General features: G+C 47.8%; 1 protein-coding gene across 5 annotated transcripts in view; it reads left to right on the top strand.

The window, feature by feature from the left end:
• kay (transcription factor kayak) overlaps window positions 1-18,899 on the top strand; it is a 73,886-nt gene extending 54,987 nt beyond the window's left edge. For 2 of the 5 annotated variants that reach the window (XM_084581928.1, XM_084581931.1), the window contains exons 2-5: window positions 12,669-12,869; window positions 13,421-13,630; window positions 14,514-14,621; window positions 15,179-18,899. In XM_084581928.1, coding sequence (XP_084438054.1) covers window positions 12,669-12,869; window positions 13,421-13,630; window positions 14,514-14,621; window positions 15,179-15,784 — 1,125 coding nt within the window. In that variant the 3' untranslated portion in view covers window positions 15,785-18,899. Of the gene's footprint in view, window positions 1-5,960; window positions 6,139-12,668; window positions 12,870-13,420; window positions 13,631-14,513; window positions 14,622-15,178 lie in introns of those variants that run through there. The other 3 variants (XM_084581927.1, XM_084581930.1, XM_084581929.1) reach the window with 3 other exon arrangements.
• Window positions 18,900-23,239: the final 4,340 nt, after the last annotated feature.

Here is a 23,239-nt window from a genome sequence, read left to right as displayed (position 1 = left end):
CAAAGGAAAGGTATCGCAGACGATGGGGAAAGTCCAGTACTGCATCAAAAGTTGAGTATTTATTTAGGTCACATCCCGATTACCCTCGCCTGTATGCATGGCTTCTTGATGTAGCTTATCTCGCTTGTGAGTCATCCTGTTCTTTACTACTTGCTCGTGCCTTGTCTAACTAGTTCCGCGTTTCCACGGGAGGGCCACTTATCAGCTTTCTTTGTATGGGCCCTTTTCAGGCAAGTCTCTGGATGTATGGGTGTGATTGCCTTGCCTTTTTTTTTTTTTTTTTGGGGAGGGGGGGGGGGGGGTCACATCCCAATGACCCTCGCTTGTATGCATGGCTTCTTGATGTAGCTTATCTCCCTTGTGAGTCATTCTTTTCTTTACTACTTGCTCGTGCCTTGTCTCGTTAGTTCGGTGTTTCCACGGGAGTGCCAGGTGTTATCAGCTTTCTCTGTGTGGGCACTTTTCAGGGAAGTCTCTGGATGTATGGGGTATGATTGCCTTGCCTTTTTTTTTGTGCCAGTATCTGGTGGTGGCTCGTCTCGACCTAGTTCCAGTGAACGAAATCACTAATGGACCCAGAGATCACTTGTGCGCAGGCCTTTGTGTACATGTGACTCATTGAGGTCAGCGTTGGTAGCAGTTCTCCCTACAGATTGTTCGAATTTCGGGCCCGCTGGAAAGGCGAAGGTAGCCTGATCGGTTATGGCAAAAACAGCATCTTCCCTGCTGATGCACATTTGAACTTTATCACCGACCATGTTCCGCCGCTAAAGAAAGTAATTGCGATAAATCGACTTTTTTTTTTTTTTTTTTTTTTTTTTCACTGTTGTTCTCCACCGCATTATAACCCGGAATCGCTGCGGTGTTGTCTTTTCTCTTTCCGTTTTCTTCTAGGAATCAGGGGTCAAGAATACGAATGGCACAACCTTTTATATTCGCGCACACACCTCTCATTCGAATGTGTGCAAAAGACCATTTTCTATAATCTCTGTGGGTAGATGAAACCATATGCAGCATGGGGCGCATATAAGCTGTAGTGCGATGACGAGTGCTTGGCGAATTGTTTCTGTTTTCGGAGCTCGGGGGGCAGAAGACAGACGAAGGTTGCCGTCCTCGTAACTTATTGGATTTACGAATGCCACGCAGCACGCAACGTTCATAATCCGGGTGCCCCTAACGTGCTCGCAAAGATTCTCCGTCGTTAGCGTCGTTTATGTTTTGTTGTCGCCGTTGTGGCACTGCGCGGCGTAAAAAAATTCGCATTCACATCTGTTTGTGCCGAGTAGAGTCGATACACATAACCAGCCGCTCCATCGAATTTATACCGACCCTTGTGTTGGAGCGGCCGCGCTAACCGTAAGTGTAGGAATACTAAAAGGCGTGCTATCCAGGCAGCGATTTCGAATCTAAACCCACGTACAGCCTTTGTCAAAAGTTTAGGGCCCAAAGTTTTTGCTTTTAAACCTGATATTATGACGTCTTTAACAGTCGTGCAAGTCCTAGCCATTGAAGAGGGTAGGACGAAAAATCTTCTTACCTTCAGCAAATTTGGAAACCTGGGAATGCATCACGTGCCACATAGTATGGCTAAGAAGTAAGCCCCCTGGGCTCTAAACTTTTGAAAAAGGCTGTACATCTAACCAATGCAGTGAAAACTGTAAGGTGCGCTAACCTAAACATCTCTAAATTCACCGAGCTCTAACTTTACCGTGGGGCCCACCTGCAGGCCGCTGCAATATGCTTTTTTTCTTTTTTTTTTTTCTTTTAAGGACTAAGTACTCAAAGGCAGGAAGGTATTCCCTTTAAAAGAGATTTAAACGCTCGTCGGTGTGGTCATAAGTTTTGTCCCGTTTTCTAGAGGCCTTGGTAGTACAGTAGTGACGCTGGGTCAGCGCGTCACAACCGCCATTCCACGCCACACTCCCTGAACTAGACTTTCAGATGAGCCACCGCGACGCCGCAATTCGCACTCGAATACGCAGTAATGAGAAATTCTTGCACAGGGTGTGTGTGTAACTGTAATGTAGGCAGTGTGCAAAGAGTGCGCTAATGGGACGCCGTATCAATCACGCTCGCGCATCCTCCTCCGTCCGCACCGGAAACGAGAAGCTTTGCGGAGAGGGATGCTCGGCTCATCTGCCGACTCTCGTTAAGGGCATAGTGGTCGTTTATGCTTTTCGTAGTCCCCGCTATGCGGCTTTCTTTCATCTTGTCACTTTCGTTTTACTTCTATAGTAAGCTTGTCTTTTTTTTTATCTTCTTCTTCTCTATTTCTGGCGCGCTGCTTGTTTACCTCCGGCGAGTCTGACCCTTTGGAGAACGCCGCACTTTTGGTGTTCGGCAGCACTAGCGGCGTTTTGTTCGTACCGCCCCGTGTTTTGCAGGCAGCGTGTTTCCTGTACATTCCCGAGGCTAGTGGAGCGGCGTGCGTACGTGTGTGGTGTCTGCAGTGGTCGCCTCGGGGATCGTCTTTAGCCTCTTTTCATTCTTTCGTTTGCGGCGTTCCTGTTTTCATGCTCGTTCTTTTTCCGAGGCGGAGTCGCTTGTACGTTGCGGCACGGCGGCGAAGGCCGGTAATCAATGGACGGACAGCGCCGGCTTGCGGGAAAACATCGCTTTGCTTGGCCTCTTCCGTCGTTCTCAGAAAGCACGTTGTTTTACGGTTTTACTACGGCACGCGAGGCTGCACAACGACGACCAGCAACCCTTTTTTTTTTCTCCCTCATCCTTGGCGTCGTCGTGCTGGAAGGGTAGCTTTAAAGAACGTACAACGCCTTAAGCCGCGTTCAGACTACGTGCGCATCCGTCGTAAGTATCGTATTTATCGCAGTGCGCATAGTGGCTGGAACTCCCGTTTACGTAGCTTGCGACCGCGCATGTTCACACTGGGCCGTTCGGTAAGATGCGTTCTTTACGACCGGCCAATCAGCGCTCTCAACATGGCGCTGGTTAGCAAGCGGCTGATAGCGGAGGTCTGGGCTCTTCAAGCTCAAAATGAGATGTGAAAGAAAAGACTGGACACACAAATAAAATACGAAAAAGAACAATGGGTATATTAACAATTAACAACTCGATTATAAATACACTTCGTTTCACACACGCACGTTCGCACACAGTTTTCAAACGTCCGCTCACCGTGTTGACGCACCGCTCACTCCTTCGCACATTTCACGCGCCCGCTCTCACTGTCGACGCACTGCGCACTCGTGCTCGGTGTCCCGTGATCGCACTCTCTCGCACCAAAACAGGCGTACGGTCCGCCTGCATCCCTGCTTGCGATTTTACCAGTGCCCCGGAGCGATCTTGGAGACGGGCCGGGGCGGTGACTCAAAGGCCGTACTACTGACTCCAAACAATGAGCCGGGGCGCGCGGCAGACTCGGAAACGTCCGCGGAACCTCGTCCCCCCTCAGAAAATGCTGTTTTCTTTTTCTCTTTTACGGTGAGCTTCTTTCAAACTTCGACGAGTCCCCACCAGCTCCGTTCTGCGGCCCGACCGCAACGTCTCCCCGCATCGGCCTTTCGCTGCAGGCCAACTGTTTCCTCACTTGTCAACGGAGCCGATGGGCTGCGAGAATGCACGGGGATGAAGCGGGCATCCCCCGCCTCCATAACCTCACTTTTCTAAACGAGAGGAAAGATTTGCTTGTTGAGAGCTTGTTCGCGCATGAAAAAACGGATTGATAAACCACTTACTACTTTGACTCAGCGCACTGGCAATTTGCAGTCAGGCATCGTTTTGCACTTCTCTCTGTGCGATTTCAGCTACTCGTAGTAGAGACAGTAGAGAGCCGGCCTCTGCCGAACTTTTTTTATGAGAGGCTGATAATTCCACAGCGAAGATTCCGCACTGCACATGATCAAGCTGCGGACAGACACAATCACCGACACAGACACAATCACCGACAAAACACCAATAACACCGGCGAGCCGAGACACTGCAGCAGAGTAGGAGCGTTGGATGATGTCGCCTACTAGTGGTTTGCGCGCGAAATCTGAAAGGACCGGAAGCCCCGTGACCGGAAAGGGAAAACCGAAACGGCTGTGCGCATTGGTCGCGCGTAACAGACGTATCTGTAATAGTCGTAAAAGTCGCGGGTCCTCCGACATTTACGCCCACGCTTGCTGCGTACGTTGCGCATTTTACGCTCAATACGACAGCAGTCTGAACAGACACGTTACGTTTTTTGCGCTTACGCTTACGATCCTTACGAACGATACGTGCGTTGCGCACGTAGTCTGAACGCGGCTTAAGCCTCCGGCAATGGTGTCGATGGAAGCTCCCTTTGCTCATATGTACTCTGCTTGCGTGTATGAAGTGGACGGCGGCGGGACGGTCTTGTTCTGGCTTGTGTGACGACTGTGCGGCGAGACGCCGCCGCCAGTGGTAGTATACGCATTCCGGTTTTGCCTCTGGCGTGTGTCGAGCGTTGAATGCAAATACACAGAGGGGCTCTCTGCGTTTGAAGAGCTGCCAACTGAGGTGGTATGTACTGTACCGGAGAGGCTGTGTGCTTTTACGCGTGCCCAGTGGTGGAGGCTAGATCTGCAGGCCGGCAGACAAGATACTAATTGTTGGATGTATCGAATGTTTTAAAAGTACGTAGTGAAAATCACGAGGGAGGTCCCACTGGCCGACGGACTCATACCGCCAAATTTTAGCGAATGACGAAAGAAATGGCGAACAAAGAATCCAGTAGCTGTGGCTCGTAAAGGTGAGCGTGCTTACTGAAGGGTCCTGTGTCTGAGGCAACTTCCGCTTCAATAAATATTCAAAAAATGGTGATTTTTGAAGCCTTCGGGCTCATGGATTGCTGCTGCGTTGAAAACCACTGACAGGACCTTGAAACGGTCTAGTTCGTCAGTCTTGCTTGAATTCATGGTAGGAGCGCAAATGAATGCACGGACAGCAAAGACACACAGGTGACACACAAGCTGAAAACATATTAAAACTACACGTATGAGATTAAAAATACCAATAGCGGCGCAGGCCTTACGAATGGCCTCCGTTCCCCAGGCCCATATATGAAAGAAAAAAAAAAAAAAGGAGCAAAAGGCTCGGTTGCCTTTGTTGAAGTAACTGTTCCTAACCAGCAGAAGCAACACTGACCTCCCTTTCTCTGTTTTGCCTCATCCGTTACTTCGTTGTTCTACCAAGAAGTTGCAATACCAGACTTTTTTGCTCTCCCTAATATTTGCAACATTGCGGTCGTATTCATTAGGATGGAACGGTTCTGTGGGCCCGCTCTTTGAGAACGTTTATTACTTATTATAGTTTTTTACTAGCCGCGGGGCCTTGTCGACGATTGGACGTGCAGCTTATGTCCTCTGTTAAATTCTTTCTACAGGGGGGAAGAAAGGCGCAAGTTTGAGCAGAATTTACAGGTTCCTTAGCGGACCTCTCAGTAAACTGCACATGAATTTGCTTTTGCGCTGAAGCTGATAATGAGCTGTGGGATTATGGCAAATAACGTTTTTTCTTTGCAAATGTCGTACGTTTCTTATTGTGACCGCGCGCTTTTTTCGCGGCATTTTGTGAGGCTTCCGCTCCGAGTGTTTGTTTAGGCGCGCCTCTTCTGTTGCGTGTACTGGTAGGATCGCCCGCGACGTCGAGAGCGCTGAAGCGAACGAATGAAAAGAAAGAAAGGAAACCGTAGTCGAAAGGCGGCGGCGACGAGAATGTCGTCGCGCCGACCGGAGAAACGTCACAAAAGGGTGGAGAGGGATACCGTTTCATCGCTGGAAGCGCGCGCGAGGGAGAGAGCACGGCGCTCTTTTTCCTTCCACGAAGAGATAGGCAGCGGCATCTCGCCGCGGCGGCGATTTGGCAAGAGCGCGGCCAAAGGAGGCCGTGCTCGAGCGCGGCGTCACCGTGACGTCCCTGCGACGTCACCGATATGTGCACATGCTTCGAGAGAGAGGAGGAAGCGCGCCAGCAGTTCTTGAAAAGCAAGCCGCCACTCTGTGCACCGCACAGTTTCGTAGCTGTTCAGTCGTGCGGGTGTAGTCGGTGATGGATATCGACGGCGTGTGGTCGACGAACATCATGGATGAGTTTCAGATACGCGAGAACGATTTCTATGTGGGCACCACGGACGATCTCTTAATGAAGGCCACCACCGTGGACTTCGACATGGACGTGAGTCATTGTAGCATCCTCTTTTCCGATTTTTTTTTTTTTTTTTTCCTCGTGTTTTGCCCCGCATCCGTGCAACACTGTTTCTCGGTGCTTGTGCCGCTCGGCGTAGAGCGCGCGTAGGTGTTTTGAGGCAGCGGTAAACAAGCGGCCGGCGCTGCGAGCAGACGACGAAAGAGCAGGGCTCCGGCTGCGAGAGAGGGCACTGGCTCTGTTGCGCTCCTGGGTTGAAACACTTGGCGGGCGCCCGGCCCACCCGGCCTTTGATCTGTTCATATTTTCGTTCCTCGAAGTGTACACTGCCGTCGCGAGCTTGTGCACGCGTTGCATCATCGCCTTTCCGGCGTGCGCGTGCGTGCTTGGCGAGGGGTTTCTTAGGGAAACGTCGCGGAGGTCCTGAAACTGCGCCGTCGCCAAGTCGCCGCCGAGTCCCGCCTATTGTTCCGAGTCTGAGTCCCCACCCCCCCTGGATACAGCGTTGAAATCTCTCCTAGCTGACATTCCGACGGCTGCTGCTCTGCTCGTTGCGAGGGGGCCCGTGCGCTTCGTCCATTGCTGGCGGCGGCGTCTTCATAACAGTCAGGTAGTGCACAGATTCTTCTGAAGCCTATTTGAACGCGCATAATCCTTTGTATAGCTGTTGCGCGGTCGTCTGAGTGCCGGAACGTGGCGAATGTTTATGTTAGACGCGTTTCAAGTGGTGTCTTACGGAACTATCTCCGTTCCACTTTGGGAGAATCAGCGTTCTTGCGGTTATAAGTTGAGACGGTGGCACGCTAATCGCGGTCGGGGGTTGTCAACCGGCGCGTCTTTAATTGACATCGCCACGGCTGCTACGCTCCATCGGCGAGACGAAAGTGAGACCACCGGGCGTTCCGGTCGGGTGCCGCGTGCTTTATGTAGTTATGCGTGTCGATACACATACATTATTCCTTGGCCGGGGCGTAGGAGCTGACGTCTGCACAAGACTCTTGGAAAAGGGGGGTGCAAGTCCTTTTGGGCGCATCGACATGCTTCGACATGTTCGCGCGGGAGGCGCCGTCCGTCCGTTGTCTTCGAATCGATGTAGAGGCTTCGGTTTGGGGTCGTCGATCTCGCTTGTGTTGTGACCCCTGCTCCCGTCTTTTTCGAGGAGGTTGGGTTGTTCCGCGGGACGACTGCGGTGGTGGGAGGGTTCGCCGCCCATCAAGTCCCGACTGCGCCCGTACACCGCCTGTCCTTAGGGTATCTGAGGGGTTCTCGCACTTTGCGCCCACCTACGCTTGGTTCGCCGCTGTCGCTTGCTTGCTGGATTTAACGGTGGCGCGCCCTTGAAATATAAGCAATGGCTCTCCCTCGAGCGAGCAGCAGCAGCAACCCGTACACTTTCTAGCTCTCGATTATTTTTTTATTTTTTTTTCTCTGCGCCGGCAGTAGAACGAGGGGGACAGTGTCTTTTCGCGAAGTGCGTCTTTTTTTCTTCTTTTCTGCGGTTCCAAGGTCGCACGTTCTCCTAGCGTCGTCGGCGGCAGTGGCTTGCTTGACTGCGCCAGCCAGCAGGTCTCTCTCCTCGACTTTTTTACATTTTAGTTCTCTCGATTTCGTCAGCGGCGCTATCGCACTCGCTTTTGTCTCTCGGCGTCCCCACCTGCGTGTGTGCGTCGTACGTGCGGCAGGGAACGCGCGCGGACGTTCTCTTTGCTTTGTGTTCTTTTGTGTCTCGGTTGTCTGTGTTGCCTTATTCTCCCGCCTGTTGCTGCCCGGTTTCCGCGTGCGCGCATCGATCTGAAAGTTAAATAAGATACCCACTCTGGGTGGCCTGTAAGGGGGGGGGGGGGGGGGGGATCGGTAGTCGCTAAGTAGATCAAAAAGACATCATTGTCATGCGCGCACTAGCTTTGGGTAAGCCGGGTGTTGCCATCGCTCTATTGGAACAGCATTCCCGCCCTGAAAAGTCGCCCAACGTTGATTTCGGCTTCGCAGTGCTGTAAGAAAAGGAGCAAAAACCTTCCAGCCTCATGCGATGTTGGATTTTAGGCTGGAGTTTGACATTTGCTTGGAATCTCCAGTGCAAGTTTTATCTGGCAGTTATTGCAAGAATGCGTAGCGCTATTTTTTTGCCCCGCTAATTTTCCGATATGACAAGCATCCGCTACAACACGCGGTTTATAACAAAATAAAAATCTAGCAGAGCGAGAGGTCATTACCGCTGCTCAAAACATATCTCCATTGTCTTTAACAGCGCGTGGGATATGCTGTTTGCACCCCCAAGCTGTCGTTCGCATGCAAAACACGCGTCTTCTTTGTTGGCGCCATATATTCCCCGGCAAAACTACACGTGCTTCCTTTCTTCTATGCCGAGCAGCGCGGCGCTGGTTTTACGGAGAGGGGACAGCTGTTTCGAAACAGCCAGCATTTGCGCTGAAAAGAGCGCTTGGCCTCCAGACTGGATTCAAAGCAAGGGAAGGAGAGGAGCTGTCAGCGCTTGGCGCATTTGCCAAGGCTACCCCACCTCTCCGTGTGCTGCTGTTGTAGGGTCATCGAGATAGCCACGCGCGGTTAACGCTGCTTCTCTGCCTGGCGCCGAGCTTGCTGCAGTGTCATCAGTCACTCTGCTATGTCCGCAAGACTCGTAGCTGTCAAATGTATTCCCCCCCTAGTGTCTAATATTCTACGAAATAATGCTGGCACGTACGTGTTCTCGAGCCACCTCTACCTACGAGCTCATTTCCATCCTAAACGGTCGTCGGAACTGTCCGCTTCTGCCATGTCGCCGTGTGTCTCTTTTGTGTGCGCTCATGACTAATTTATTACACCGGCCGCGTCGTGTCTTCGGTCACCGAAGGGCGCTTCTTTAGGCGGCATTTATCGCAATTTATTTTCATCGATGGCGTCTGCCTGAGGAAAGTTACCTCAGCCCTTGTCTGTGTGCCGCCACGACGTGTTAAGTCGTTAGGGAATAGCGGGGTGCGAGTGCGCATTCCTAGAATGAAAGCAGCCCACCTCGCCCATTCATCCCGGCAATCCGCGCGTGCGCATTGTCGCCCTACAATTGCCCTATTCCCCTAACTGATAGGGTCCCATTCTAAGACACCTCTTATTCTTAAAAACGGGTCGAATTGCTGTGCAGAGAAGGAGCGAGTTCTGAATAGGAAACGCGTGGCTAGCCTCCTCCTCTACGTTCTTGCCCATTTTATGAAAAAGTGGGTGATTTGTCTTAATCTTTTTAAGAGTACTGTCAGGACAGTTGAGACCATCTATTATAGGGCAGTTGTCGGAAGGGTGCCGTCACCAGTGCAGTACCTGTCTCGACTTGCTGTTCGTGTTCGCACCGTGCTCTGAACGTAACAGAGGAACGCTTGAAGTGTCATGTACGTGCTAATCAGTCTACATTTCTTATGTTTATTTTAGGTACGCTAGACGCCCATTCTACTGAGAGGATGACCAGTCAGTTTTGAATTTAGTGTAGAACTATATATATATATATATATATATACCGTTGGACCACATATATATATATATATATATATATATATATATATATATATATATATATATATATATATATATATATATATATATATATATATATATATATATATATATATATATATATATAATGTGGTTCAACGTTCACGCGGAAAAGCTGACCTCGGAACTTGTCCATTCCCTCTAAGGCGCTGGCTGTGTGATGAAACGTATATAGGCGCCCGTGGGCTGTGCGACACGAATGTGCGTAAAGATTTTGGGCGCAAAAGGAATGAGGTGGGCCTTTGTCTCCTGAATGCTGGAGGGTGGGAGCTCCTGAACACCACGGGAGTCCACCAAGGTCACGAAAACAATCGACCCCTGCAGTCGCCCTCGCAATTAAGCGGCAAATAACGTTTTTGTACAGTAATAACAGTAACACGGGGACAAACGAAAGTTGACCAGTCAGCAGTTTGGGGACAGTGAAATTAATTGTGCACGGGCGATCAAGCACCCGTGCGCGACATCGGCACATATTTTGTTGCGAGAGAATGGTCGCCCGAGGACAGAAATGAGGCGGATTTGTGAAGGTTTGTGTAATACGAAGTTTATATACTCTCCGAACATCCCAGTTTCGCGGTTAACCCGCGTTATTACATCCGTGATGCAGTTTGCATCAGCTCCCCTACCCCGTGTCCTTTAGTCGGAATTCGGGCTGTGTGGACTCACGATTGCATTTCACTGTTGCGCGCATGCCTCATCGACTGAACTACGCCGAACGCTTGCGGGTAGGCGTATATTAACTCTATGCGGGTAGGTACAGCATAGCCTGAGCCTACCACCGAGAGCCGGAAAAGAATCAAAACCTGCCTCTGGAGCAGTGGGTTTTTAGACCCAACGGGGCCATCGGGAGCGCTGCATACTTATTTATTTTTCCTCAAAGGTCCCTTTCGGGACATCACATGAGGGGTTAACGCATACGAACATTACATCAGGGGGCATACGAGGGAAAAGGGAACTTGGTTTCCCTTATTGAACTTGGTATATACGTTGCAGCACGCCATGGAACTGCGAAGGTCATGGCTCGCCACTGTTCGGCTTTGAAAGTCGGCCATGTTGACGACGGTGGCGCGAAGCGAATATTGGAAACTACACCGTTGCGACCAAAAGTGCAGGGAGAGCGGACGAAGTGCGGGGGAAGTGAATCGGGCGTGGAAACGAGGTCTGCCGGCGGTACGTTTCCGCGCGGCCATCCGTAGTAGTAATAATGTGGCACACGCGTGGTGCACACACGCGCGTCTCATACACCTGTCGCTGCAGCGGCCGTCCGAGAAAACGAGGGTTTTCCGCTGTTTCGGGCCCCAGGGGCGGGCGGCCCGTCCTGAGGAAAGCGTGTTGGTGCTCCTACGGCACCCTTGACCCGCTTTGTGTCGCCTGGCGGTGCCTGGTCGGTACACGCACGTAAACACACGGCTTCTCCTCTCTGGCCGTCTCAGTATCCTCGCCCCTACACGCCGCAGTCGAATAAAGGCTGTCCCTCGCCCTCTCTGCTTTCTGTGGCGAGTGGAAATCTACTGCTTTTTTTTTCTTCTTTCCGTTGACCCTGTTGTCTGGGAGGGGAGGGATGGCGGAAGAAACTTCTTCGAAGGAGGAGGAGGAAAAACATTTATTTAAACCCACAAACTAGGCACTGGTGATTAGGTGGTCGTGACCTGTGGTGGTCGTTTTGTTGGTGGCATATCAGTGGGCATAGCGGATATCTCTCCGTGTCCTGAACACAGCTCTCTACTGCGTACGTGTAGGTGCTGCTGCTCCGCCTTGTCAGATGACGTCGTGGCGACCGCCACATGCGATATTCCGAAGGTCTCGCCATAACGAACAGTCGCTGTAGTAGCGGTCGTGTGGCGGCCGCGCAACCACGAATCTTGGTTCACGGGTTCTCTCTCGGTTCTGGAGGTTGATTTGTGTAATCCTGGGAACTCATGAGGTTGCACGTTCAGTTTTGGAAGTCTGGACATCCGAGCTGCTCTGGCGGTGCGCAGCTTTCGACCGCATTATTCTTTCTGGCTGCGACACGATGTTCAAGCCAGCTAGATGCTGGGGGAAAAAAACAACGCCGTTACCCCTCCCGTGTCTTCATGCTTGGGCGCCGCCGCGAGCAGGACGCGCCCAACCCCGGCGTGGGACCGCGTCTCGACGCCTCACGTTGGGCGCCATCGATAATGGCTACGCGGGGACCGGCTGTCGCGACGCCTGATGAGGACGGGTGGCGGCGCTTGTTTTTCTTCTGTGGTTTGTTTCCGGGCAGCCTGCTTTCTGGGAAAACGGGGCCGTATATTTTTTCGCGGTAGTGTGTCTGATCGATCCGACGGCCTTGTCTCTTGACCGTAATCTTCGCCCACAATGCCGTCGTTCCGTACGCCATCTCTCGCTCCGCCGAGTCTCAGTGACCTCAAACAGTATAGCATGCCTTTCTGTTTAAGGAAAATCTTTTAGAACAGTAATATGATTGCACACGATTTAGCAGTGTTTGTGCTCCATGCTCTGCACTGTGCATCTCTGAACCTATGGTCGGCCTTTATGAATGAATTAGAATGACGCATTTTAAGCCCTTGTTCAGTCTTAAGACTGCTGTGCAAGCAATATTACTTTCTGTTGTATTTATTTCATTGATGCACTCCGCGCCGAGTATTCAGCTACTGGCTAGCCAGGCATATATAGTACAGCATTTGCTTTTAATGTTGTTTCACAGCCATGCTGATATTTTCCCATAACTGCATCTTTCACTATACAAAGAGCAATGCTCTAGTGTTGAAGTCAGCATCTTATCTAACATGTTGCATCAGAATATCTTGTAATCGCAGATATAAATGTTTTTGTGGCTGTAATTTAAAGGATGTAATCTTAAGGTCCTGTCCTTTTGAAAGCAAAGAAAATTTTAATCTGCAGCTCAATCGTTTAACTAGAATCCAGTTCTTGAGTGTCGTTAGCAAAGGCAGCTTTGGTACTTTTGTACTGCGACAAAATTCTGCCGGGATTGAAATTAATGTTGCAATGGTGGTTTTCTTTTTGTTTGTTTTTTGCAGTTTTCCGGGTTCACGGGGCTCACCTCGGGGATCCCCACACGCACCACTGCCACACTGACCCCGACAACACTGAAGAACATTGAGGAGTCATTCCTGGAACTGCAGTCTGTTCCTCCGGCACCAATGGAGCACCAGCACCAGGCTGGCTTTGTGCCACCTGTGGTTAACATTGCCCAGTACCAGCAGCAGCAACAGCAGCAGGTTGGCCTTAACTCAGTTGTTTATTTCCTATTCTTGCTTCTCTCAGGCTTTGTAATGGTCAATCACAAACTCAGTCGAAGTGTACAGCACTTTTAATTCTTCTGTTCCTGGTACGTTTTGCTAGGAGCCCTTTTATGTGACTGTGAGCATGACTGACCCTATTACAGACTGCATGAGGGTGAACAGTTTTAGCTGGGCCCACTGTTTTAGCTACCATTTCAAAATTCTTAAGGCATTATAGGCAAAGACCAGCTGCACGCTTTGATCACCAGGTGACCAGCGTTTCAATCAGGCTGTCTGTGGCGATGCATTGTGAAGCCATAAATTTGTGCTTGCCCTTCACTGCAGTGCTATTGTAGAAGTGACAGCTCTGATTCTGTGTACCATATGCATAAATATAGCAACTGCTCAAGGTCGTGAAACAACTAGGCTCTCTTTGCTGCTTATGAAAGGCCCCCTTTCTTTTTTTGTAGAATATAGCTGTAATTGCGATAGTGCTCCATTTTCCCGTGCCCCACTCCCCCACAATGTGTTGTGCTCAAGCCCACCAGGCTGCTCCTTTCTGGTCGCAGCAGCCTCCGCCGATGGTGACGGTCAAGCAAGAGGTGGAGGACGACTGGCTGCCACCATGCACCACCCAACTGATGCAGCTGCCACCACAGGTGACCGGGCACAGCAGCAACACACCGACTCCATCACCACCACTGCCACCCAAACCTGCTCGTAGCGGAGGTGGCAGGAGGCCCAACAGGAGCGAGAAGGTCAGTTCTCATTAACCTGCTAAAGAAGGAAGCTGGGTGTGTTTTTGCACGTGGACAGAATGGGATGCTGGGTGGGACTGTGCAAAGTTTTTTCCACCCTTCGTTTATTGGCAGAAGCAATACATGATCCACGATAGCTTTCATAAGCTTGAGCCTAGTGATAGCAGGGCCATAGTGCTGTTTTCGCTGATGAACAAAGATGTAAAATAAAAGATAAGATGGAATTTGTACACAGCTGTTCTACTATACGAATCCTTGTTTTCTTTTGAGGCTGCAGTTATTGAAAGGCTTATATATTACCACACAACAATAACAGCGTGCAGTCCTTGTAGCAACAGTCAACTAGCATGCAGTGAAAGCTGTGAGAACGATGCAACAACCCTCACAATTATTTACTGTATGCTCTCAAGCCTTTCTCACAAATGTGGAAGCTGCTACATTGCACTTGTAGCTTTCTTTTTTTTTTTGTATATTCAATACTGCTAGCCATTTTTGTGTGAAATTTGTGTCATGTCAACCATTTTACCTCTAGCCCATGAATTTTGGATTTCAATTAGGTATAGAATTTTGAATTGTCGGGTTTAACAGTGCCAAATGGGCTGTGAGAAATGTCGTAAGATTAATTGAGACCTGCACCATTTGCTGATATCATCCTGCACTTGCGTGTCGTTTGCGTCTCATCTCCATTAGAATGTGACCACTGCTGTCAGGTTTGAACTTCAATTCTCCGCTGTGGGTCACTTTGCTTCTATGCGCCCTTGCAATTAGTAATATGTAGTTCTCTGCAGCCTGCTGTGGCTCTCGTTTCACATGAATGTTTTTTTCAGCAAAATTTTTTCTGGTTGCCTCATTTGACGTTCTTCCTGTTTGGTGTGTCCTGCAGTTGAGTCCTGAAGAAGAAGAGCGGAGGCGAGTCCGTCGAGAGCGAAACAAGCTAGCTGCAGCACGGTGCCGAAAGCGGCGAATGGACCATACAAACAGCCTCATCCAGGTCAGTCCTACTTCTTTGATGCTTTCAGCACAGGCACTAAACTAGATGGTGGTTCACTTTATCTTACTGGTTTTTCATCGTAAGAATGCGAACAAGTGGTGCTACATGTTTGTAGTAGCAATAGGAGACTGACATGGCAGAGTTGCTCTTGTTTGTGTGCCATGCTTGTCTTAGGTTAGCTGAAGAGAGTCATGTGGTATGCAGTACGGATGTACCTTGTTAATGTGAACAACGTCACTCAGACAAAACACTTCGCTCTTAAGCAAAATGTTCATATAGCGAGACATCCATAACTACGCATTCAGATCAAAAACCAACACGACTTACTACGAAAAACACTTGTTGATTTCCAATTAAGGTCTGCTCTGTGTGTAGCAGGTAATAGTGAAAGGAAAAGGACAGACTGAGGAGATTTGCAAATTCATTATACTTGTCATCATTATCCTTAATTACATATACTGCAGCATAGTTTCAAGCCCTTAGTGTACCGTAAATTGCATGATAGGCGCCCATTGAATGATGCTGTATTTCTGACATAAGTTACTGCATCCTTACAGGAAACAGAAGGCCTTGAAGAAGCCCGAAACAAACTGCAAAAGGAGCTTGCAGCTCTTAGGCATGAGAAGGAAAACCTTGAGTTCATCCTTGAAGCTCACAAGGCCACCTGCAAAGTGTCCCATATGAAGCCTGTCACCAGTGCTGCTGTCACCTCTACAGCAGGCACAATGTCCCACCAGCGACCACAGCACCTGCCCATTACGTCGTGCGATTCTAGTGGCAGCCCCATTCGCAACAACCACAGGGTTCCAGCAGCTCCAGGCCGTGCCCCCAAGTTCTCCCGTCCAAACTCTCTCGCAGTCACTTCGGTGTTCACGAACTCGGACGGAAGCAGTGCCCTGATCAACCCCACCACTACCACCAGTGGTAGCATTCCCTTATCATGCCCATCGCTGCTGACAGAAGTGGCGGGCGTTCCTATCCAGACTCCATCGGCAGGCATGTACAGCTTCGAGTCCATCGTTGAAGGCACCGGAGCGACACCCACGGGAACCACGCCTCTGACCTTCTCACCAGTGACGTCATGTGCCGAGCAGCAGCGCAACTCAAATGGTGACCTTTCGAGTCCAGATGGTATGAACCCGCCCAAGCTGGTTTCACTTTGACCCCCTGAGCGCTGAGGTCATCATGTGGCCCACTCTTCTACCAGCTGTTGCCGTATCGTCTGTGGGCATTGCTGGTGCTTCCCCCCACCCTCATCCTGTAATGGCACGCGGAGTTGTTTACGAGCAACATACTGCGTGTAAACACATCGTCATTCTCCCTTGTGCCAGGACTGGTGCGTTCTTGCCCTCGTCCATTTTGCAACGAGTAGGACACGTCCAGAGTGATGTGCCTGCTGGGAACAGGCTGCTCTGTTGGACTTCGTCTCTAGGTACTTACTATCGCAGGAGACGTTTTCTGTCTGTGTACTCAAGCTGGAAGTGTTGGCCGGCTTCTTAAAGATATAAATTGCACTGGCAGTCCATGGCAGCAAAATCTTCTGTGTGTGCAATGTTGAGTGGTCTCGGTGCCTTTGTGAGCCCCACTGGGCATCTAATTATTTTTTTTTTTGCGTTCGATTGTGTCAACAAACTTGTGTATCATCCATACATTGTTGTGCCTGCATCCTTTAGGGCCTTGACAGTGTGAGAACAGTTTTGATAGCAAAAGCGTATAGGTTCGTTGAAAAGGTGAAATAATTTGTTTAATTCAATATCTTGCCCACCTAATGGCCTATTCTCCTGGTGACGCTCAGTGGAAGCACGACTTTTTTCATGGAATTCCTGCCTGATTGAGCTACACAAATATGATTCATTTGAAAGAGATACTCCATTCGAATGAGAGAGGTATTGGTTGCTTTGCTCTTTGCTGTGTTGGTTGTCAGTGCTTATTTATGAAGAAGTGGTGAATTCCCTGCCGACACTGTGGTGTGGTATGCTTTTTCAGCAGATTTTACGAGGGTTGTTGGCAGCGTATTGTTACACTGAGCTGTTGGTGTAGAAGGAAGTCAGTGTAGTTGCTTCAGTTTCATGAAACACCATTCCTCCTGTGTCGCAGGCTGTCAGGGGGAGGCGCCATGTGATTAAGTCCCCCCTTTGTCGGCCGGTTGTGAAGGATGTAAAGAAATGAGAATGCCTGTGGTGCTCTCTTGTGATGACCTTAGGTGGAAGCAGCTGCTGCTTAGGATATTGTAGGCTAGGGTGCAAGTTTTGAATTTGCTCAAAAAGTGACCTCTTGTCGTTGCCTCAAATGTGCCATTCTTGGGTAGCGTGATGCTGTTTGGTACCGGGGAATGATCTCATTCTCAGTATGCATCGAAGATGGTTTCTTTCGCCAATCGGTGGCTCAAAGCATGTGGGGAAAATTGCAAAGTGGTATGATGGAATTGTCAGTCTATCAAAGCTGACTGAAATCAAAAGTGCTGTTGTTGTCAGGAACATAGATAGCTTAGTCTGCAGTGCTACATTTGCACTTGCAAGTGCTGTTCATTATTCGTTTGCCACTTTCAGTAAACATATGCAGCATTGTGAGACTTGGAAATCAGGATAGTACAGCTTTTCGCTTTGTAGATTTGATTGACCAAGCATGCTTGAGCTGGTGACCTGGCTGATTATAAGAAGAGGTCCTCTCCACTGTGTTAGAGCCTGATTGAACTGCGACTCAAGTCAAGGGAGTAGTGTTTTATCTGCGTGCAAAGTTTCAAATCCCATACACAAATGCCAAAATATCCTCTAATAATGGTCGCCGCCGGCTCAGCATTTCAGATGTTTTGTGTGGGGTCGTCATGTTAAGCACTTCCACTCGCCTAGTCTGTTTGATTGCAATCTTGTTGAGTGAGTGAATGTATGAGTTGTCATAACCAGCGTCGAGGATTATAGGATATCTTGTCACATTTACGAACATTTAGTGATCAATCGTTGTGAATGTATGCAAAACTTGCCATTACAATGGAAGCTCATTTAACGTGAATGCCATTTTAGGCAGCGAATTGCAGAATATATTGGACGATTATTCAACCCGTTATGAGGCACTATTACTGCTTTCATTGGAAAGTGCAGAGAATGGCATTCATCTTAGGTGGGCTTCACAGTACTTAACATTTTTGCAGGTGCATTGTACATTTTCCTTATATTTTTTTTAATAGAGGTATTAAGTCGCTGGTAGAGATGGGGAGGGAAGGGACTATTTTTATTTTCATGCTGCTTTAATGACTCGGGTTTTTGATTTTATTGAGTTGTTTAGATGTGTCATGCAATCGCGTGCATTTTTGCTTGCACTGCTGCGCGCTGCGGCTGGCTTGTAATGCCTCACCGCCGCACTCCATTGAATCTCGTAATGCGTATAATGTTGACGATCCTGCCATGTTGGCGGTGAGGCAGTTTGCTGAAGTGTTTCTTAGTGCGCAAGATTGTACATTTTGCGAGCGTAGCAAGGAATATGCGTGCACGTGCATCTGGTGCATATGTTGCACGAATGAAGGGATATTGCAAAGGGCTACAATAGACTTGCAAGCTCAGTAGCTGATGCAAACTTATTCTTCTGAAGTGCCACATGCTTTCCTGCGAGAGTGCTATATATACTTTGGTCTAAAATGTATATTTTCTATACAAAAGCATTATAGGTATGATGATTACGACAATAATATATCGTAATTATGCATAATGATATTTTAGATGACAGAGCAATAACAGCCTTCTATATTTGCACAACTAAAAATGTATGTTTATGTCTCTCAATGCAGAACACAATGCTCACGCCTTGGATTATATGCACTTTGGCAAAAATGTTGCCGAAGACATGTTTCACCTGCTTGCCTGCAGCTTCCAGTTGTACCAAAGACTGATGTGCCGAACACAACTTTCATTTGCCGTTTCTTTTTTTTTATTAGCTTACAGTCATTGTTTTGTTTGGGTTGTTGAATTCCAAGTTACCTACTATACTGTGTTTAGTTGGTTTTTGGTTTTTGTTATAGGTTATTTATTAGCCCAGGGCAGATGCCCTGGGCTTCCTTGTTTCCTTGTTTGAGCTGTTTTTTTTTTTTTTTTTGTCATTCTGATAATGTGGCACACAGCAATGGAGTGTTTGAGGATCATGTTCTGCCATTCATTTTATCATTTTAGTTGCGTCTTGTCTTTCATGTTGCATTTAAGCGCGACGAGATTCATGGTGTGTGCGTGCCTGCTTCACTGCTTATTAAGCTGAAATAAAGAGAATGTTTAATATTTTTATACCTGCAAATATTGGTGTACAGTTTCCTCATTGCATTGTATTATAAGTGGTGGGGACCGCACAGGCACACATTTATTACTGAAGCTGTGCTGTAGCAACTACAAGAAATCTCGCATTATAGAACAAATGCTGCCAGAAGACACCCTTAGTTTGTAAGGCTAAGTTGAACTGCATTCAGTTCCTTCTCTTGTGGATGGTGGGACTGAAGTGGAGCAGCACTATAGGGAGGAACTTCCACTATATATATTCCCTTGGCAGCTCACATTACGCACTTAAATAGTATTGTATGGTGCTTAACAAATCTCCAAAAGCCTGTTAGGAGCACTATAAGAATCTGATTTTGTTGAGGAAATACTTTAATAAACTAAATTCACTGTGTGAGGAAAAACTGGATGTTGGAGCGATGTTGAGTGCAGTTAACAGTGCCTGAAGGAATAAATCCTGATTTCAATTTTAACATTTTTTTACTTTCTTACTAAAGGCACTTGTATAATTAATTTCTGATATCACCTGAATTGCACATTGAGGAAAGATATGAAGGTGGAAAGGAAAAGAGAAATGGATAGACATCTATCAGTGTTGAAGAAAAACTTGCACCCATCATGGTGGTTGTCACATGGTTTACAAGTAGGAGTTGTACTGTTCAGTTCTTATTTTCTTTTTGGCAGCACCCTCTACAACCCTCTACTCCTGCTCTGAAAGCGGGCGCTGCACTAAATCACGTGGTGCAGTGCGATCGTTAGGGCATACATACGTCGGTTCAAATGCCTAGCTGTTGCTTCTAGGTTAGCAGATGCATGCCAATTGGGCAGCCAAATGGTATGGCACTATCTGGAAGGAGGAGAAATCTGACGCCGTAGGAGGTCTGCTAGTTAGAGAAGGGCCGAGCATTAAGAGTATCTCAGTCATGCATGCCGTTGTTCCACTCGCAGCTTCGGTGCCTTTGACGACGGCTGGCCTCCGATGCGAGCGAGCGTTGACGGATGTGAAGCGACATTAAGGAGGATATAAACCAAGGAGGTAAACCTCCTTAAGCGCGGCGCGTATTTCCGAACTGTAAATCGCACTGCCAAACAATGAAAACAACCAAAACAAAACAATTGGAAATAAATATTGACATTTTAATCATGGTGAAGTATACGCTTTATCAGTGAGACGCGAGGAGATATCCGGTTTTTAGATAGACATATCTTCATAAGACACATTAGTTACATCCGAAATTTGTTCATTATATCCACAAAGTGAAATCCTTTTGGTGCTCATATTTTCTGCCTCGGCAATCCGCCTTTTTCACAGTATGTGGCGCCCTCTGGGAGTGGTTGAAAATTCGTCTGCTACTGGTTGAAAACTTCGTTGGGAGATGCGGCCGCTGGCGAAATGACGATGTCTGTACTTGACAGGTACCGCCATCTGTCGCATACGCCTCACACCAATATAAACTGCACATGACCATTGAGATCAGCTCCCGCTGCGCCGATCGCTGAGGCCATGAACTGCGCATGCGCAGCTGGACCTAGTGGTTTGTTTTCAAACAGGGGAGGGCGCGCATACACCGAAGGGCAACGGCCAATTGTGAAAAAGGCGGATTGGTTCAACGCTGCAGTTAAGACATTCGCCTTATAAAAATAGACCTCTCCCTTCTTCTTTTGCACCTAGACAAACATGTAATTACGTATACTTTTTCAGCGAAACAGGTGGATGGTATGCAGTTCGCTCTTTTGCAGGTAGCACCGAAAATTATATTATAAAATATGTTATGTAAGTTGCCTGAGTGTTGCCTTAACGTCGCTGTGACGAAAAAACAGGAGAACTTAAAAAAAAAAACATGCTAATGTTGACTGTTATTATAATGTTATACAACGTTTTATGTTCCTTTAATATATTCTATACGTTAAACTAATTTTTCCCTCATAACTATAAAAAATCATCGCAAATTATATTTCAACCACTGAGTCCTAGCACTTTTGAACTTTTTCTAAACATGGTTTTAAACAACACTTCTTTGAGTCTTAGAAATTATGCGCGCCACGAAGTGCACGCATAGTCCTGCAATTTTGTTTGGAAGCTCATACAAGGGCAATTCATGCTTATATCCATCATGATATGCGCTTTGGCGATGGATAGGACGTGAGTGTGGGAGTTGTGCTGTATTAATTGCGGTCTTTGCAAAGCGTGCAAGTTGAGTATACTAATTACAAGTGGCGGGTATACATATATGTTGCATACTGGCTAGACTTATGTGTAATCGTTTATTGAAACATTTTACTACCCTTCATATGTAAGATTGCCAAAACCTTTGAAGAAAGGAAATTGGCAACGCCAGAATAACATTCCACTAAAACAAAAATGCAACATTGCTCTAATATTTCGGTGTAACTTCAGCTATTTATGAACTGTGGTTAGCTCATTTCAGCCTGTCTCAGGAAAGGTTGCACGCAGCGGTTATTACCATTATCCTTGACAGAGCTCTTTGATACTAGCTGCGAAATTGCCTGCATGGCCCATGTATCAAAAACGGCGGTTTTGATTGGTCAAACCTCAGACCTCAGATGCACCATGCTCGGATGTTTACGAATAGTGGCGGCGCCACCGGCCATAAAGGAAATAACTTTCAGATTGTTAATAAATGCGCAATAACCTGTAAACTAAACTTGTTGAAGGCTTGCAGATTCGAAAATTCTTAAGTATAACAATCGTAGGGTTAATTAAGTGGGAAAAAAGCAAATAAATGATTCCCAAAAGGCAATGACGGCAACAGCAGAAAGCGTCTATTTACTGCTTTAGATGGCGCGACAATTCATAGACACCTGAAAAATGACATACAAAACCTAGTCACTATTTGAAGCTGAGTTCCTGAAACTGGTATGACCCAAACGCTCTGGCCGTTGATGGGACACCAAGAAAAATATGACTTTTACAACACTAAACGCGAAGCATAATACCGTCCTCTCATTCCAGCCTCTAGTCATTCTCGCTGAAATTTAATGCGCAGATGACGTACGACCCTCTTTTGGGATGTCCTTGTCTGATTTGATTAAAATTACAAATCCTCATCGTCTGCAGAAAACATAGTGCAAGATAGACTTCTTTCGTTTTCTTTCCTGCACCGTGGCAAAAAAATTTGATATTAGTGGCGCCATCTAGCGAATAATTATAGAATGTTGAAATCAATTTATTAAGGCAGACACGAGCCGGACTTGCTGAGCCTTGGTTGGCATTTGTACAAACAGCATTTCTTAAAGTGAAAATTGTTAAAATAACGCGTATGAAAATGAGCCGTTCACGTCTTCTCTAATCATTGCAGTTATAAAAGCGTTCTGCGGATATGCGCCTGATGGCAGCACCTGCTGCCTGTTTTAAAATGCCAACCGGGGTTTATTTCGCTGGGTGGTTTCTTTAAATAAACGTTCATACTGTGCGGTAATAAGAAAAAGCGATCTGAGACGCGACATCCAAGAGGAAAACTCACGACGCGAACGTATCAGTATAAATATAGAAAAAACTGGCAGTGGTTTAGCGTGGTTAAGCCTGGTAATTGCGAAAGCAATAGCTATGGCTACGCCTAGGGTCAGCTGGTGGTGTAGCTGGTTGTGGTGCTTGTGGTTATGCTTATGGTTATGCAGTGGTTCACTCTGGCCACGGCATATGGTTCCACTATTTTTTATTGCGGGGTGCTACCTGGTTATTCTATGTATAACTAGTAGCGAGGCAAGGAGTGCCGTGGCTGCAACGATATACTTGGTTGTAGGTGAGTTTAATGCGGAATGTACAATTGCCGCTTCGGCACCGGCTGCAACGGCATTCTTTACGCCAGCAGAAATGAAAGCATCCCTGGAGACTGCGTTGGTTCCACCTGCCGCTAGGAACGTTGCTCCCCCGGCGGTAGCTGCGGTAGGAGCGGGAGTTAGGCCGCGTTTGGTAGCTACCGCCTCGCGAGTTGACGGCGCGAGTTGGGGCCCCTGTTTTTTCGCAGCAGTGCTTGGCGGCGCGCCAACGGTCACGCTAAAGGTCAATGGTAGCTACCGCCTCGCTACGCGAAGGGCTGAAAAGTGAAAGTAGTATTGCTTTCGCAATAAAGTTATTTCAAGTATGGCATGGGCCCGTCCCAACTAGCCCACTTCACCGTTCTATATATATTAGCTTATTAAAAAATAAATTTAAGCATTCAGTGATTATTCTCGCATAAATGAGACAGCGTAGACGGAAGGAAGGTCCAAAAGCGATAATATCGCTTTTGAAATAATATCGAAGCTAAAAGTTTGACCTTTGGTATTTTCATCGACTGTACGAAAGCTTTCGACCTTCTTAATCATGGAACACTACTCCGTAAACTTGAAAGCTATGGTGTC

The sequence above is a fragment of the Amblyomma maculatum genome, chromosome 10, assembly GCF_055883805.1.
Source record: "Amblyomma maculatum isolate TAMU_Amacu chromosome 10, ASM5588380v1, whole genome shotgun sequence".
Lineage (NCBI taxonomy): Eukaryota > Metazoa > Arthropoda > Arachnida > Ixodida > Ixodidae > Amblyomma > Amblyomma maculatum.
Note: the sequence above shows the minus strand (reverse complement) of the source record. Positions and strands in the feature narration are given on the sequence as shown.